Source organism: Ranitomeya variabilis, chromosome 5 (assembly GCF_051348905.1).
Source record: "Ranitomeya variabilis isolate aRanVar5 chromosome 5, aRanVar5.hap1, whole genome shotgun sequence".
Lineage (NCBI taxonomy): Eukaryota > Metazoa > Chordata > Amphibia > Anura > Dendrobatidae > Ranitomeya > Ranitomeya variabilis.
This window is the reverse complement of record NC_135236.1, coordinates 463,214,232-463,232,915: the sequence shown is the minus strand read 5'-3', so window position 1 is coordinate 463,232,915 and position 18,684 is coordinate 463,214,232. Positions and strand designations below refer to the sequence as shown.

The following is an 18,684-nucleotide window of genomic DNA, read 5'->3' as shown; positions in this document are numbered from 1 at the left end:
AGCCTTGCTGACAGCTGAGGGTTGCAGCCGGTGTTTTTTTTATTTTTTTTAATTATTTATAGCGCAGGAGCAGCAGATGAAAACTCCCATCCGCCGCTCCTGCACTCACTTTAATTAGCGGTTGTAGGTGTCAGATGATGGAATCAGTAGTCCCATCAGCTGACACCAGTGATTGGAGGTGAAGTTTACACCTCCCATCACAGCTGAGCGCTCCCCCTGTCTTCTGACAGCGTGGGAACCACGGCTCTGTGACCGGCGGGGAGGATTTCTCCGCCGATCAGAAGCTGTGTTTGCCGCACTGTCATGGATATGACAGCATGTCAAAGACTGTAACGTCGGGCCCCTCATTCAAGTGAATGGGGATCAGGTCCGCTCTGCTAGTTGACAGGCTGCATGAACGCATCATGCAGCCTGCCATCTAGATGTAGGAGAGCAGAGTGAGGTTACATCTGGCTGTGCTTGACTTTACTGCAGCGAATACGCTGCAACAAAAGTCAACCTTGCGTATTTGCGGCGTTTTTTCACCACCCATTCAAGTCAATTGGTGGAAAATCGCTGAATGAAGTGACATGCCCTATGTCAAAAAAACGCTGCAAAGCACAAAATACTGATCACAAAAAAACAGTGTGTGCATGAGATTTCTGAAAGGCTTTGCTGGTACTATAAAAAGCAGCTGAAAATTAGCATAAAAAACGCCCTGTGTGAACTTACCCTAAAAGAGCTGCAAGAATTTCTAGCAGATTGTGTATTGTATGTGACAACAATCTTCCATATTCTTCATATGTTTATCCTGTGGGGTAGGTTGTCAATACTGATGCCTATTTCAAAGAAAAACATTTAAGTCTAGATGCGGTTTGCCAATGCTATGATTGTCGCAAACAGCATCCACCAGGGCTGTGGAGTTGGGAGTCTGTGCCCATTTTGATGGAGTCGGTATAAAATTGACAGACTCGGACTCCTAAAATATACAGTACAGACCAAAAGTTTGCACACACCTCATTTAAAGATTTTTCTGTATTTTCATGACTATGAAAATTGTACATTCACACTGAAGGCATCAAAACTATGAATTAACACATGTGGAATTATATACTTAACAAAAAAGTGTGAAACAACTGAAAATATGTCATATTGTAGGTTCTTCAAAGTAGCCACTTTTTGCTTTGATGACTGCTTTGCACACTCTTGGCAGTCTCTTGATAAGCTTCAAGAGGTAGTCACCGGGAATGGTCTTCCAACAATCTTGAAGGAGTTCCCAGAGATGCTTAGCACTTGTTGGCTCTTTTGCCTTCACTCTGTAGTCCAGCTCACCACAAACCATCTCGATTAGGTTCAGGTCTGGTGACTGTGGAGGCCAGGTCATCTGGCGTAGCACCCCATCACTCTTCGTCTTGGTCAAATAGCCATTACACAGCCTGGAGGTGTGTTTGGGGTCATTGTCCTGTTGAAAAATAAATGATGGTCCAACTAAACACAAACCGGATGGAATAGCATGCCACTGCAAGATGTTGTGGTAGCCATCCTCGTTCAGTATGCCTTCAATTTTGAATAAATCCCCAACAGTGTCACCAGCAAAGCACCCCCACACCATCACACCTCCTCCACCATGCTTCACTGTGGGAACCAGGCATGTAGAGTCCATCCGTTCACCTTTTCTGCGTTGCACAAAGACACGGTGGTTGGAACCAAAGATCTCAAATTTGGACTCGTCAGACTAAAGCAAAGATTTCCACTGGTTTAATGTCCATTCCTTGTGTTCTTTAGCCCAAACAAGTCTCTTCAGCTTGTTGCCTGTCCTTTAGCAGTGGTTTCCTAGTGGCTATTTTACCATGAAGGCCTGCTGCACAAAGTCTCCTCTTAACAGTTGTTGTAGAGATGGGTCTGCTGCTAGAACTCTGTATGGCATTGACCTGGTCTCATCTGAGCTGCTGTTAACCTGTGATTTCTGAGGCTGGTGACTCGGATAAACTTATCCTCAGAAGCAGAGGTGACTCTTGGTCTTCCTTTCCTGGAGCGGTCCTCATGTGAGCCAGTTTCTTTGTAGCGCTTGATGGTTTTTGCCACTGCACTTGAGGACACTTTCAAAGTTTTCCCAATTGTTCAGGCTGACTGACCTTCATTTCTTAAAGTTATGATAGCCACTCGTTTTTCTTTACTTAGCTGTTTTTTTCTTGCCGTAATACAAATTCTAACAGTCTATTCAGTAGGACTATCAGCTGTGTATCCACCAGACTTCTGCTCAACACAACTGATGGTCCCAACACCATTTATAAGGCAAGAAATCCCACTTATTAAACCTGACAGGGCACACCTGTGAAGTGAAAACCATTCCCGGTAACTACCTCTTGAAGCTCATCAAGAGAATGCCACGAGTGTGCAAAGCAGTCATCAAATCAAAAGGTGGCTACTTTGAAGAACCTAGAATACAGTATAAGACATAATTTCAGTTGTTTTTACACTTTTTTGTTAAGTATATAATTCCAGATGTGTTAATTCATAGTTTTGATGCCTTCAGCGTGAATGTACAATTTTCATAGTCATGAAAATGCAGAAAAATCTTTAAATGAGGTGTGTCCAAACTTTTGGTCTGTACTGTATAATAAATTGGGTTCAGTAGCTCAGTGCAGGATGTGCTGTAAATGTATTCATAAGAATGTGGGAAAGTTATAAAATGTCCTATAAATGTCTGTTCTGTTCCTGTAGTGAGGCAGTGCTGTGGAGTCAGGGAAATTGAGGAGTAGGAGGTTTGGCTTACCGACTCCACAGCCCTGACATTCACAGTGAAGCATGGTGGAGGCAGCATTTTGTTTTGGGGTTGTTTCTCAGCAGCTGTAACTGGGGAGTTAGTCAAAGTGGACGGAATAATGAACCATTTCAAATATCAGTTAATTTTGCAACAAAACCTTTTAGATCTGCTAAAAAGCTGAAGATTAATTCAGCACAGCACTAAACCAACCACCAAAGCCACATAAGAATGCCTTTGCCAAAAGATCAAAGTTTTGGAATGGCCCAGCTAGCACCCAGACCAGAATACAATAGAAAATGTGTGTTGCTATGCTGATAGACTCCTACACAAAAAACTGAATGCTGTCATAAATTCAAAGAGTACTTCAACAAAGTATTAGTTCACTGCTGTGCATATTTATACAATCTCGTTATTTTACTTCTTTATTTTTCTTTATACGTCCAAAAAGATTTCCGTAGTACAGATTATTGGTGACATTAAAGGTGGAAAAAGTTCTAAAAGCAATCTTCTTGGTGTGTTTTGTTTTTCTTTGCCATGACTCCTATATTCACATATGTAACTTTGAGGCTGTGTGCGCACAGTGCGTTTTTTCCGCGTGGAAATGGGCCAAGACCTCTATGGAATCCTTATGCAAGCTAATTCAATGACAATCTTGAAGTGTTGTGCACATGATCAGTAAGTTTCCTTGAGTATTTGCAGTGCGTTTTGTTTTTTTCTGCAGCATGTCAATTCTTTGCACGTTTCTGCAGCGTTCTTCACCGATTGACTTCATTTGAGTCAGTCAAATTCTCAGCAAAACCGCAGGTATAAAAAATGTTTGCGGATTTGCTGAGTTTTTGTTTTCGTTTTACCGGCTTCCTATGGCGTTTCCCACATTGTCATCTGTGTGACAGTGTGGGAAACACCGGTGTGGTAGTTAAAGGCAGTAATGTTACCGCCGGTAAGGCCATCGGTCAGAGTGCTGCGGGGTCATGATGTCAGCATGACCCCGCAGCTGTGACTGACTTGCGGTAAAAAGCTTGAAGCAGGTCAGCAGACGTGGGCTGATGAAACTACTGCTCCCATCGGGCTTCGCCTGCTGTCACTGATAACAGTGACAGCAGGTGCCGCTGATGGGAGATGTAGTTTCATCTGTCGGCACCTGTGCTCACTGTTTAAAAATAAATAATTACATTCAAGTAAAAATAAAAACCTATTATACTCACGTTAACGCCCAATCCCCGACTCCCTCGCCTCCTAGAAATAATGTAAAATAATAAACCAACATATAATCACCTGCAGGCTGTAGTGCACATAATCTTGAGTGTCCCACAGCGGTCTCACGTGTAGAACAGTAATATCGAGAGATGTGACCGCTGTACACGGCTGTCGGCGATACACTGACAGGAGGTAATCGCTCCCGCAGGGTATCACTGAGCTGCCGTGAGAGTTCACCGGAGTTCATTAGCTCCGGTGGTCTCAATTACGGCACTGCTGCGTGAGAACTCTCTCACATCAGTGGTGCTGTAAGGGAGATCACCGGAGCTGATCAGCTGATGAACTCCGGTGAACTCTCACGGCAGCTCAGCGATACACTGCGGGAGCGATTGCCTCCTGTCAGTGCATCGCCGGCTGTCATTGAGAGCAGTCACATCAGTGACTGCTCTCAAAGTGATCAGGATCGTCGTGGGACAGTATTGATTATCTTCTCTGCGGACAGGTGAGGAATATTTGATTTATTATTTTATTTTTGCAGGAAACGATGGCTTCGGTGGATTAGGCATTCAGTGAGTATGGTTTAATGAAGATTCATTATAGGAGTCTGTGTCGTGTGGTATTTTTTTTGTTTGTTTTATTATATACAATATCACTATGGGGTTACTAATGGATAGGTGTCTTAAAGGATTCTCTCCTGTGGTCTTGATGTCACCTGACAATACAAAGGTGACATCAATCCGACAATTATGAACTCCACTTGCCACCGCTACAGGGCAAGTGGGAAGAGCAAGGCTAAGCGCCAGATTTAGTGCATCTTATAGATGTGCCTTTTCTGGGGTGGCTGAAAGCTGATGTTTTTAGTCTGGGAGGAACCAGTATCCATGACCCCTTCCTAGGCTATTAATATAAGCCCGCAGCTGTCTTCCTAGTATTTGCTGGTTAGAATTTTATAGGGGGACCCTATGTAAAAGAAATTTTCTTGGGTCTACCTGTAAACTAGCCAGTAAAGGCTAAGCAAACACCTGTGAGCTGATATTAATAGCCTGGGAACCTTTATGGCTTTTGTCTCCTTCCTTGAATACAAACATCAGCCCTCAGCCGTTGGCTTTCCCCCTGCTGGTTATTAAAATATTAAAATTTACGCGGGAGCTCACACTTTTTTTTTTCCCTTTAAAATGGAACAGTTGCTGTTTGTTTACAGCCTATGTATGTTTGTTCTGTTAACTGTCCTATATAGGCTGGTGACACTGTGTGTGTCTCTGTTTGTGTTTACTTATCAGCTTAATAATGATGGTGTGGGGCTGACACCTTTTTATTACTAAAGGTCCCGTCTCACACAGCGACGCTGCAGCGATACAGACAACGATGCTGATCGCTGCAGCGTCGCTGTGTGGTCGCTGGGGAGCTATCACACAGACAGCTCTCTCCAGCGACCAACGATCAGGGGAACGACTTCGGCATCGTTGAAACTGTCTTCAACGATGCCGAAGTCCCCCTGCAGCACCCGGGTAACCAGGGTAAACATCGGGTTACTAAGCGCAGGGCCGCGCTTAGTAACCCGATGTTTACCCTGGTTACCAGCGTAAATGTAAAAAAAAACAAACAGTACATACTCACCATCTGTTGCCCGTCAGGTCCCTTGCCGTCTGCTTCCTGCTCTGACTGAGCCGCCATACAGTGAGAGCAGATCACAGCAGTGACGTCACCGCTGTGCTCTCACTTTACGGCGGCTCAGTCAGAGCAGGAAGCAGACGCCAAGGGACCTGACGGGCAACAGATGGTGAGTATGTACTGTTTTTTTTTTTTTTTTACATTTACGCTGGTAAGCAGGGTAAACATCGGGTTACTAAGCGTGGCCCTGCGCTTAGTAACCCGATGTTTACCCTGGTTACCAGTGAAGACATCGCTGGATCGGTGTCACACACACCGATTCAGCGATGTCAGCGGGACCTCAACGACCAAAAAAAGGTCCAGGCCATTCCGACACGACCAGCGATCTCACAGCAGGGGCCTGATCGCTGGTACGTGTCACACATAGCGAGATCTCTACTGAGGTCGCTGTTGCGTCACAAAACTTGTGACTCAGCAGCGATCTCGCTAGCGATCTCGCTATGTGAGACGGGGCCTTAAGCCCAGAGCTAGGTGTCAGTGATGGCTGATTACATCAATACCTAATCCCATTACCCTGATGGGACTGCCTCAGCATGAAGAAGGTGGTGTTGTACCAAGAAATTACATTACAAAACTTTAAAAAACATTCTATATATATACACACACACACACATCTTTATTTACCTAAAAAAAAAAACCTTCATTGCTGTGCAAAACGTGCATTTTTGCCATAGCGATTTTCCTGCCAAGAGATGCAGAAATTTCTGCAAGCAGATACTCGACGTGCGCACATAGCCTTAGGGTACCGTCACACTCAGCGACGCTGCAGCGATATAGACAACGAGCCGATCGCTGCAGCGTCGCTGTTTAGGTCGCTGGGGAGCTGTCACACAGACAGCTCTCTCCAGCGACCAACGATCAGGGGAACGACTTCGGCATCGTTGAAACTGTCTTCAACGATGCCGAAGTCCCCCTGCAGCACCCGGGTAACCAGGGTAAACATCGGGTTACTAAGTGCAGGGCCACGCTTAGTAACCCGATATTTACCCTGGTTACCATTGTAAAAGTAAAAAAAAAACACTACATACTCACATTCTGATGTCTGTCACGTGCCCCGCCGGCGGCTTCCCTGCACTGAATGTGTCAGCGGCGCCGGCAGTAACAGCGGTGACGTCACCGCTGTGCTCTGCTTTACGGCCGGCCAGCGCTGACACATTCAGTGCAGGGAAGCCGCCGGCGGGGGACGTGACAGACATCAGAAGGTGAGTATGTAGTGGTTTTTTTTTTTACTTTTACAATGGTAACCAGGGTAAATATCGGGTTACTAAGCGCGGCCCTGTGCTTAGTAACCCAATATTTACCCTGGTTACCATTGTAAAACATTGCAGGCATTGTTGCTTTTGCTGTCAAACACAACGATACACACCGACCTAACGACGAAATAAGGTGCTGGCCTTCTAGCTCCGACCAACGATATCACAGCGGGATCCAGATCGCTGCTGCGTGTCAAACACAACGAGATCGCTATCCAGGACGCTGCAACTTCACGGATCGTTGTCGTTCTCGTTGGAAAGTTGTTCAGTGTGAAGGTACCTTTACTCTCCAGTCTAACAAAAGGTTTGTCCCCACATGGAAAACTTTAATTTACACGTAGAACAAAATCAATATCTCTAAATTATTAGACAGAGTTATTAGAAAATGATGCTAAAATACAGCCTCTGTATTCATTACCGAGAGAACTTTGCACAACCTAAACATGAAAAGACTGACAATTAGTCATTTTTCTGTACCCTACAAGAATGCCCACGAATCTTTATAAACTGGGCTGCTGCAGTAAGATGTGTTTAATTCATTAAAGCAAATCTGTCAGCAGATTGCTATATGAAGACAGCATGAGGTAGGGCTGAGGCACAGATTTCAGTGATGTGTCACTTATTAGGCTGTGTGTTTACATACAATGAAGGTTTTATCACTAGGAGATCATCACTGGCAGCGGCTGGGTACTGCACTCCGTCTCCTACTGACTTCAATCTAGTTGCATCTCGTTAAACCACTACATGTTCATATTTCTGGCCTTCCACACTGATAACAGCTGATCGGCGGGGGTTGGACCCTTACTGATCACACATTGATGATCTATTCTAAGGATAAGTCACCTCTTTAATGCATCAGTCTCGCTGTAACTGGCGTGCTCCTCGCTGGAAATATACTCCAGTCACTAAATGAAGTACATTTCTCAAGTAAGTTAGCCTGCTAATGTGGCATAGTATTTAATGATTTTGACAGGCAGGCTGAGACTGATATGAAAACGCCAAATATTTTTGAGCAACTTTCGAGTCGTTCAAAAACCTTACGACTTAAGGTATTTTGCGCCACAATTCTGGCATAAACCCCTTAGGCTAGGTTCACACTGCATTAACAGCAGCCCGTTCAACACATACGTTAACGGGCTGCTGTTAACGCAAGTGCCGGTATGGCAGCGCGCTAGCGCAGATAGAGCATCTGCTAGCTCTATCTGCACTAGCAGTGACGGACCCGGAAACGCTGCAGCCCGCGTTTCAGGGTCCGTCACTCAATGACGGCACATGGCTAGCGCACGCCCATTGTGGGCGTGCGCTAGCGATGCGTCCGACATTGAACTAAATGACGGCGTTAACGGACTACGTTACACCGCGTTATGCCGCTGTGTAACGTAGTCCGTCTAAGGCTACGTTCAAATTAGCGTGCGACGCAGCGTCGGGCGACCCTATATTTAACATGGGGGCGCATGGACATGCGTTGCACTTGAGTTTTGTGACGCATGCGTCACTGCGGCGCATGCGTCAGGGTGCAGAGGATGCAGCAAGTTGCATTTTTTGTGCGTCCAAAATCAAGCAAAAAAAGGACGCATGCGTCACAAAACAATGTGTTTTGCATGCGTTGTGCGTTGCGTCGCCAACGCAACACACAACAACGCAAATGTGAACGTAGCCTTACGGATGAATATAACGTAATGTGAACCCAGCCTTAGTGATGTATGGTGGACTAATCATTCTTAAGGAGTTAAAACTTCTGCTATACAACTTAATTTGACAGGCTCCACTGCATTAATGTAAAGGTAGACCACTGTTTCCAGGTGTGTGCTATAGAGGGTGCCGAAATGCTGGTGTTGTCCAGTATCTGACCCCTCCCCTGGGAAGTTCCCAGTCTGCCTTATATTTTTGGTTGCTATTGCTGTGGTCGGAATTGAATGTATAGCATACTTGTAGATGAGCGCTACTGCTCTGTTGTGTCTGGTGGTCTTACATAACCGAGCGCTGTACTCTGCTGTAGCCATCTGTTCCATAGATACTGAATGGAGCTCCAGAGGTCATCCAAGCCAATCTTTCAAGACCTGTGCTCAGTGATGTTTTAATGTTCATTGGGGGTTTCAGGGGTGGGACCCCCGATAGGCTGATGGTAATTCATTTCATGGGATAATCCTTTTAATTACCAGGGCTGTGGAGTCGGTAAGCCAAACCTCCGACTCCTCAATTTCTATGACACCAACTCCAAGTCCACCAAAATGGGCTCCGACTCCACAACTCCAACTCCACAGCCCTGTTAATGACTATATAATCAAATTTATAAAGAGCTTCTTGTGGACTTTGCCAACCATGTATAGACCTATCATTTCCTGTAAGATGGCGCCTGTAGTGGCAGTCCGTCCATGTGCTTCCTCTACGGGGGAGGACCATGCTGTAAGCAATGCTTGTAGGGGTGGATACTGCACATTATTACTTTTCCTAACTCCTAATTGCCAAGGTTTGCTTCATCACTACAGTCTGCCTACTTCCCGTACGCTTGTTCAGGATTCTTGTTGATATCATATATATCATTAGTTTTCCATCTCTTAGTATGTGAATAGGCTAGCTGACACATGTATGGTGACTGGGCAGTAATCAGCTCATTTAGACACTAAACCCGTAACTGATTTCGGGCCCTTTATGACTTGTCCCTTCTCATCTGTAATGACTCTTCAGCCTGTTAATTTGCCGCTTGCTTCTTTTCTGTAGCCGGACATCTTTTTGATGTGATTCCTGTGGGTTTCTGTACCCACAATTAACTTTAGACTTTACAAAAGATGCAGGATCCCATGTTCTAGTGATCAGTTGAAGTTTCACAATTCAGACCCCCAACAATTTAGGTTGCATTAGTCCTTGAACTCTGAATTGAAAAGTTTTAATAATTATATGGATAATACGGTTTATAACTTGTTGTTTTTTTTATGTCCCCTTTAGTGACTTGGGTCTCAAGAAAGCTCTGAAGAAGATGGCTGACATTACCCTAAAAGAAATAGGAGTGTTGACATGTGTTGTCGTATTATGTTATTGGAACAGTCTCTTCTGTGGATTTGTCTTTGATGATGTGTCAGCAATTTTGGACAATAAAGATTTGCATCCTACTACACCCATTAAGAAGCTTTTCCAAAATGACTTTTGGGGAACACCAATGTCTGAGGTTAGTGTGAATGTACTTCCCATTAAAATACTTGGTCAAGTGTCTGAATGTCAACCCCGAGGTCTTCACTATAAGATGACCCGTTACTCCGTTCACTAGATATCTGATGGCTCATGCCACAGGATTCTACCACCCATCATCAGTTGGATCCATATAGAATCTGAGCCTGATGTTGAGGCAAAGTAAAGTTCCATGTACTAATGGCTAGTCGCAGTACTGTGAATGAGGCCTCAGGGCTGAGTGACTCTTATGGCTTTCTGTGTGATATAAAGTGATGCCTCCAGAAGAATATCTCCATAATACTCTATCATGTCTAGTAATCTGTGAGAAAAATGTGTAGATCATAAATGTTTAAGTAGAGAAGGGTGGACATCTGGATGTTCGACATCGGCTGGTTCGGCCGAAAAGATACAGAAGTTTGGGTACCAGAACAGTACCCCGACCCCATTCACTTGAATGGGGGGCCCCAACATCCAGTGTTTGCCATGTTGTCATGTGTATGACAGCGCAGCAAACACCTCTTCTGATCATCGGTAAGATGATCACCGCCAGTCAGAGAGCCACTTTTCCCACACTGTCAAGACAGCATGAGCGCTTAGCTGTGATCGGAGGTATAAACTTTCCCTCCAGTCTCTGGTGTCAGCTTATGGGACTACTGCTCCCATCATCCGACACCTGCTGCCACTAATAACAGCGAGAGCAGGAGCGGCTGATGGGAGTATTCCTCAGCCAGCTTTTTAATTGTAAATAAAGAATAAAAAACTGGCGTGGGTTCGCCCTTATTTCTGATAACCAACCACGCAAAACTCACAGCTAGGTGCTGCAACCCTCAGCAAAGTTGGTTAGCAGCGCGTCCCCATTCCGTATTTTTTGTAATCAATTAATCTTCTGCTAATAATGTAGTGATTTTAACAAAACTACAGTAAACAGCCCAGTAAGTGACACATCATCACTGGCATCTGTGGGTGTTATTATGGTTTACTATATGGTTTACTATATCAGTTGATTGTATTCCTCCCTTTCACTTCACCCACTCTCACATCCCCTCTCTTCCTCTGTGTCATATTCTTATAGCTTTATGTAGTGGGTGTGTGTCTCCCAATTCACAATAACACTACCTGTGTTTATTCATCTTGTTTCTTTTGGCCACATAACTGTTTATTGGCTTTGCTTGCCCTTTTTGAATAAACCACAGGTTTTTTTTCCCCATCAAATCATACTACTATGTCACTAAGGACTTTACTTCGCAATATGTGCACATATATTCACTTATTTATCTTTTCAGTTACTGTATGTAATTTATTTTATTTTTTCTTCTATTATTGATTTTTACATTTTCTATGTTTTACACATGTTCTGATTAGCTACACATTGATATATATGTGTGCTCATATTAGTATTTGCACTGTGTTTTGATTACAATTTTTTTTGTTTTCTTATTTGTATATATTCCCGTATATTATTATTATTGGGTATTTTCTGTCATATAGGCCCCTCAAAGTCACTTCAAATGTGAGGTGGTCCCTAAAAAAGATGGTTTTGCAAATTTTGTTGTAAAAAATGAGAAATCGCTGGTCAACTTTTAACCCTTATAACTTCCTAACAAAAAATTATTGTTTAAAAAATTGTACTGATGTAAAGTAGACATGTGGGAAATGTTGTTTATTAACTATTTTGTGTGATATGACTGATTTAATGGCCTAAAAATTAAAAGTTTGAAAATTGCAACATTTTCACCAAATTAAAGTTTTTTCATAAATAAATGCAAGTCATATCAAAGAAATTTTACTACTATTATGAAGTACTAATTGTCATGAGAAAACACTCAATGAGATCCATTGAAACATTCCAGAGTTATTACATAAAGTGGTCTGAATTGTAAAAATTGTCCTGGTCAGGAATGTGAAAGCAGGCTTTGGAGTGAAGTGTTTAACTTTTTTTTCCACTAAAATGTAACTTTAGACTTTTTTTTTTAAGGGTAACAGGATAAAATGAACCTCAAAATTTGAAACGCAATTTCTCCTGAATACTCCCGATACCCCATATGTGGGGAAAACCACTGTTTAGGCACACGGAAGATCTCGTAAGGGAAGGAGCATAGTTTGACTTTTTTAATGTAAAATTTCCTGGAATAATTAGCAGACGCCATGTTGTGTTTGGAGAGCCCCTGATGTGCGCCCCCCCCCCCCCCCCCAACAAGTGACCCCATTTTGGAAACTAGACAACTTAAGGAACTTATCTAGACGTGTGCGTCTTGAACCCTCAGGTTCTTCACATAACTTTTATAGGGTTGAGCTGTGAAAGGAAAAAAAAAATTTTGCACAAAAATAGTTTTGCCCCAATTTTTTTATTTTTACAAGGGTAACAGGAGAAATTGGACACCAAAAGTTGTTGTGCAATTTCTCCTGAGCATGCCGACACCCCATATGTGGGAGAAAACCATTGTTTGGGCGCACTGGAGGGTTCAGAAGGGAAGGGGTGGCGTTTTGGAATGAAGACTTCGTTGAAATGGTCTGTGGGCTTCATTTCACATTTGCAGAGCCCCTGATGTACCTAAACAGTGGCAGTGCCCAACATGTGCCCCCATTTTGGAACAGATCTACTGTTTCCTGGTATGTGAAGTGTATAATGTAGTGGCATACGTGAGTTGTATAGTGTTTGTCAGGTTGCCTTATGTCAGTTGTGTCAGTCAGAAATGAATTTAGCGATCCATGGACGTGTGGTACAGTCTGAAGCATTCTTTCATACACAGGCCAGGTTTTTCAGGGCAGATGTTGCATTGATAAATAGTGTTCTCTTGCGTACTCCCCTGTAACACGTTCAGCACCTCTTTTGCGACTTACCTTTTTTTGCTCCTTTATAGACCTCCTCCAGGAAACGTTGAACTGGTACGATACGAGCACCTTCAGTTCCGGAAGTACTGGAGCCCGCTCCTTCCTGAGTGCCAAATATCTGGGCCTTAATCACTACCTCCTGGAACTGAAGGTACAACATAGCGGTCTGGTCTGCCCATCGTGACAGCAGGAAAGCGTTGTGCCTTGCCATATGTACAATGTGCACTGCCAGCTTCTTGTACCACACCTTGGCCTTTCTGCTGAAGGACTTGATCAGAAAGATCAACGGCCCCCATGTTTTTTGTTGTACCCCATTTCACAGTCCGGTTTGCAGAGCTGTGTAGAGGTACCCTGTATATTGCTGAGGGTGCTGCCATCACCATGTATGATGGTCAACAAAAAGACATCCCTCTTGTACTTGACGACCAGCAGGTGGTCGCTACATTGGGCTCTGCTGTCACCCCTTGTGGATATTTGCCCAATTAGCGGTTTCAGGAGGCCTCTCTGATTTTTGCTGACAGTACCTCAGGCTGCGGTATCTTGCGCAGAGAGGGACTTGAAGAGTGGGATGCTGGTATATAAGTTATCCACATAGAGGTTATGACCTTGATCCAGCAGTGGGTGCACCAAATCCCACACAATTTTCCCTCTCACTCCCAGGACAGGGGGTTCAATCCTGGTTTCCTTCCCTTTGTAAACTGTAAACCTGTGAGTGTACCCTGAGGTACTGTCACACAGCTTAAAGAGTTTAGGTCTGTACTTGGCCCTCTTGCTGGGCAGGTGCTGACGGAATTCGAGCCTCCCCTTGAAATGGATTCCACACAGATGTCACTTTGGCACACGTTCACTTCAGCAAACGTTTTGTTTAAGTGTTCGATGACTGGCCGATCTTTGAACAGACGGTCAAAGTTGGGGTCATCTCTGGGAGGACACAATGCATTATTATTATAATGCAGGATTTTGTGGATGGCCTCAAAATGTTTCCTGGTTATGGCCATTCGTAACAGTAGGATGTTATATAATATATCACCACGCCAATATTGCCGAAGTTCTAGCTTCTTCAGGATCCCCACATGAAGGACCATGCCCCAAAACTTTGTAGTTTCAACTGCGCCTACAGGAGTCCAGTTAAAAAATGATGAAAAAAATGATGAATCGGGGTTTTGTCATTAAAAAAATGACGTAATAATTCGTCAAGCGTCAATAAGTACCAGGGTGCATGGACGTATTATTACTGACTATGTCGGAAAAGGCTTAAAGAAGTTGTCCAGTACTATAACTTTATTTTCATAAATCTTGCTATTATGTGCCACTCAAAACATCCACTGCGTTTATTTTAGCAATATTACCTCATGCGGTAGCAGCACATCCTCAGTTCTGGCTCCAGCTCTCATGGGTTAATAGAGAAAAATAAGTCAGGAGAAAGGAGGTTGTCTAAGTTCCATGATGCATTGCACTGGCCTGTAAGCCAGCACCTAGCACACCCACTCCAAAACACACCCAAACCCCTCCTTCCTCTATCTTCAATATAAAGCATCTTAACACATTGCAAGCACCTAGGTTGATGGGGAGAGGTCACATCAGGGTCACAAGCTCAAGGACTGCACAACCATGGTGGGATAGTAGATAGATATGGGATGGATAGATACATACAGATATATCTGTCTGTACATATATCCATAGATATATCCATATCCATCCACTGATATTGCCCCCCCCCTTTGGCTACAATCACCAGCCCGCAGCCACCCCAGAAATGGCGCATCTCTAAAATGCGCCAAATCTGGCACTTAGCCCTTCTCTTCCCACTCCTTCGTAGCGGTGGAATATGGGGTAATAAGGGGTCAATGTCTTAGGCTGCCGTCACACTAGCAGTATTTGGTCAGTATTTTATATCAGTATTTGTAAGCCAAAACCAGGAGTCGAACAAATAGAGGAAAAGTATAATAGAAACACATGCACCACTTCTGAATTTATCACCCACTCCTGGTTTTGCCTTACAACTACTGATGTAAAATACTGACCAAATACTGCTAGTGTGACAGCAGCCTAAGACTAAAGTATTTTAATGAAATAAAACACAACACGGTTTTCATATTTTTATTGCACGCCCAGATCCAAGCGACACCCTCTGTCTCCTATAATAAAAAGTAAAAAACATAAGCCAACCACATACTCCCTGTCTGACGCAGTCCAATTAATAACGAGTGTCCCACGACGATTTCCCCTATAGAACAGTGACATCAGGTGACAATATCACTGTTCTATAGGGGAAATTGTCGTGCTCTATAGGGCCTCCCAGTGATGAACTGACAGGAGACAATGGCTCCTCCAGTGCATCACTGAGGTTACCTGAGTTCAGGCTCTCACTTTACAACAATGCTGCGTGATAATTAGGGTTAGGGTTACGGTACCTCTTTCTCGGCACCGGAGGGATACACAGCGGAGTAATCCTCCGCCTGTCATTTCATCGCTGGAGCCCCTGTAGAGCACTGACATCACCCGATGTCAGTGTTTTACACGGGAGATCGTCGTGGGACACTCGTTATTAATTGGACTACAGCGGAAAGGTAAGTATAGGTTGGTTTATCATTTTATTTTTATTAAAGGAGACGAGGGCTTCAGGGAATTAAGTGATTGGTAAGTATGTAATCTATGTTGTGTTGTATGTTATATGTATGTTCTGTATGGTGGGGGTTTTTTTTACATTCACCACATTAGCCGGATGATGGGACTACTACTGTCCCATAATAGGCTAATGTGTCACTCACTGATAATGTAGCAGGCATAGCCCGCAGCCTGGGGTTCATGTGACCCGCAATCAGCTGCCGGAATAGCACCGCTCACAGCCAGTATCAGCAACAGAAGGTATTTACAAAATTCATTAGGGGCCCCGGGTGATACATTGGGGGGTTAATTGAAAGTAGTGGACAACCCCTTTAATAAACCTTGATGGAACAATTCTCCTTAGTTTTTACCACCCTTTACCTGTTTGGTGCCCTGTTCAGTTATATTGATTTATTTAGTGGCGTAGGATGAAATAAACAATTAAACATTTAATACTTGTCTTTAATGAACACTTTCATTTTTTAAGGACTAAAGACTAATTTGAAGCCCAAAAATTCTTATGAAGTGACAATAATTCAGTGGTATTTCTGCTCAATAGGGACTATGTTTAATATTAAACCTTTAATCTGCAAACTTAAATTGGCAAATTCTTCTAGCCAGAGGATTCGTAAAGAACTTGGGCTCGACAACATTCTCATACCCTCTGACCTTTACAGAGCAGTTTCAGATGTTAAAATGGGACACGTTTGTTTGGTTAGCCAAATCTAATATTCTTTTAATACTTTGTAATGCCATTTGTGCTTGATCCCTAGCATGGTTATTTAACCTAATATATTCCGTTAGTTCACATACCCTGATTCTCTGGTAGCTGTTCTACCATCTCTGTCATGTACAGACTTCTCAAACCATGGTTGTAAAAAAAAAAAAAAAAAATCTTGTTGCCTCTTGCCTTCAGCATTAATATAAGGGTTAATCACATTTTACTATTGTTGGAAATTTGTGAGGTAATATTTGCTCTGGCCAGTAGATGGCAGCAGTGAGAGTCTGGACTCAGAGTGTGGGGGTTTATAGTGGTTGGGAGAAGTGAAGCTGCGTATCCTTGGAGGAAGTTGGATCTGTTGTTGGTGACTCTGGGAAGCGTTGTTCGGCTTTCCATGAGCCAGCTCAATGAGGACAACTAAGTACACTGCATCTTGGGCTGCGCCACGTGAGGCCTTATCTCTAAGGACTAAGGGTACTGTCACACATTGGCACTTTGATCGCTACGACGGTACTATCCGTGACGTTCCAGCGATATCCATACGATATCGCTATGCCAGACACGCAGCAGCGATCGGATCCTGCTGAGAATCGTACGTCGTAGCAGATCGTTTGGAACTTTATTTCGTCGCTGGATCTCCCGCTGTCATCGCTGGATCGGTGTGTGTGACAGCGATCCAGCGATGCGTTCGCTTGTAACCAGGGTAAACATCGGGTTACTAAGCGCAGGGCCGCGCTTAGTAACCCGATGTTTACCGTGGTTACCAGCGTAAAAGTAAAAAAAAAACAAACAGTACTTACTCACATTCCGGTGTCTGTCCCCCGGCGTTCTGCTTCTCTGCACTGTGAGCGTCGGCCGGAAAGCGAGCACAGCGGTGACGTCACCGCTGTGCTTTCCGGCTGGCAGACACAGTGCAGAGAAGCAGAACGCCGGGGGACAGACACCGGAATGTGAGTATGTACTGTTTGTTTTTTTTTTACTGTTACGCTGGTAACCACGGTAAACATCGGGTTACTAAGCGCGGCCCTGCGCTTAGTAACCCGATGTTTACCCTGGTTACCCGGGGACTTCGGCATCGTTGGTCGCTGGAGAGCTGTCTGTGTGACAGCTCCCCAGCGACCACACAACCACTTACCAACGATCACGGCCAGGTCGTATCGCTGGTCGTGATCGTTGGTAAATCGTTTAGTGTGACAGTACCCTTAGGGAAGCCCTGTGTTGGAGAGATTGGCATTCCCTAAGAGCTTCAAGGTGGCTTTTCTGATAATTCAGTACTCAGCCCAGCAAGGACCCTTCTACTTCAGTTTCAGAATGTACCAGTACCATCTTACATCTGAATATATATGCACATATATAAATAGCCTTATAGATAGGAGAAAAGGCCTATTCTGTAAGAGACACTTTGAACACTGCTCCTTGTAGGCGATTACTGAAGTACTGGCAACACACTTCGTTTTATTGATTTATGCATAGAATGGTTTAATCTTTGTATTTTGTTCGTACACTAAGTCGGTGTTATAGAGAGTAACTGCTGTCATTGTATGTTACTTATACACTGATTACCTACCATCCATTCCTTTGTTTTATGAACTGGTCAGTAAATATTCATATTATATTATCTAATCTTTGGGCGTGTCAGCTGATTGTTGTTGTACCCCTCGTCCACGTATCATTAATACTAACTTTTAATATGTTTATGGACGTAGTTGATATTTCTACTTGAAACATATATATATATATATATATATATATATATATATATATATATATATATATATATATATATATATATATATATATATATATATATGTGTGTATATATATATATATGTATATATACCGTATGTTTTATTTCACTTTTCCAACACCATTAATTCCACAGTACTTTACAGTCATCATCGCTGTCCCCATTGGGGCTCTCAATCTACATTCCCTATCAGTATGTCTTTGGAGTGTGGGAGGAAACCAGAGTACCCGGAGGAAACCCATGCAAATACGGGGAGAACACACAAACTCCTGGCAGATGTTGTCCTTGGTGGGATATGAACCCACTAATCCACCGATCTACCCCACCTTTCACCTGCCAAATCAGATATATGAAGCGAACTGTATATTTCTTGACTATCTGTAGTGTGTACAGGATGACACAATTCTTTTGGCATCAATTTAATTGTTTCTTTTCTTTTTTAGGAGAGAAGTCATAAATCCTATCGTCCTCTTACAGTCCTGACGTTTCGCTTCAACTATCTGTTCACTGAGCTAAATGCAGTTTCTTACCATCTTCTAAACCTTCTTCTCCATGCTGTGGTGTGTGTGATTTTTCTTAAAGTTTGCAAACTTTTCCTGGACAACCGAACCAGCCTGATCGCTGCCTTGCTATTTGCTGTACATCCAATACATACTGAGGCTGTAAGTATGAGAAGAAAATGAGCTTTTCCATGTTAATGTCAGTGGTGTTTTAGGCTTGTGTTAAAGGAGGCTGTCTGATA

General features: G+C 43.5%; 1 protein-coding gene across 2 annotated transcripts in view; it reads left to right on the top strand.

Moving 5' to 3' along the window:
* Positions 1-18,684, top strand: part of TMTC3 (transmembrane O-mannosyltransferase targeting cadherins 3) — a 150,432-nt gene that overhangs the window by 45,658 nt on the left and 86,090 nt on the right. For both annotated transcript variants that reach the window (XM_077265452.1, XM_077265453.1), the window contains exons 2-3: positions 9,814-10,033; positions 18,386-18,604. In XM_077265452.1, coding sequence (XP_077121567.1) covers positions 9,845-10,033; positions 18,386-18,604 — 408 coding nt within the window. In that variant the 5' untranslated portion in view covers positions 9,814-9,844. The remainder of the gene's footprint in view (positions 1-9,813; positions 10,034-18,385; positions 18,605-18,684) is intronic.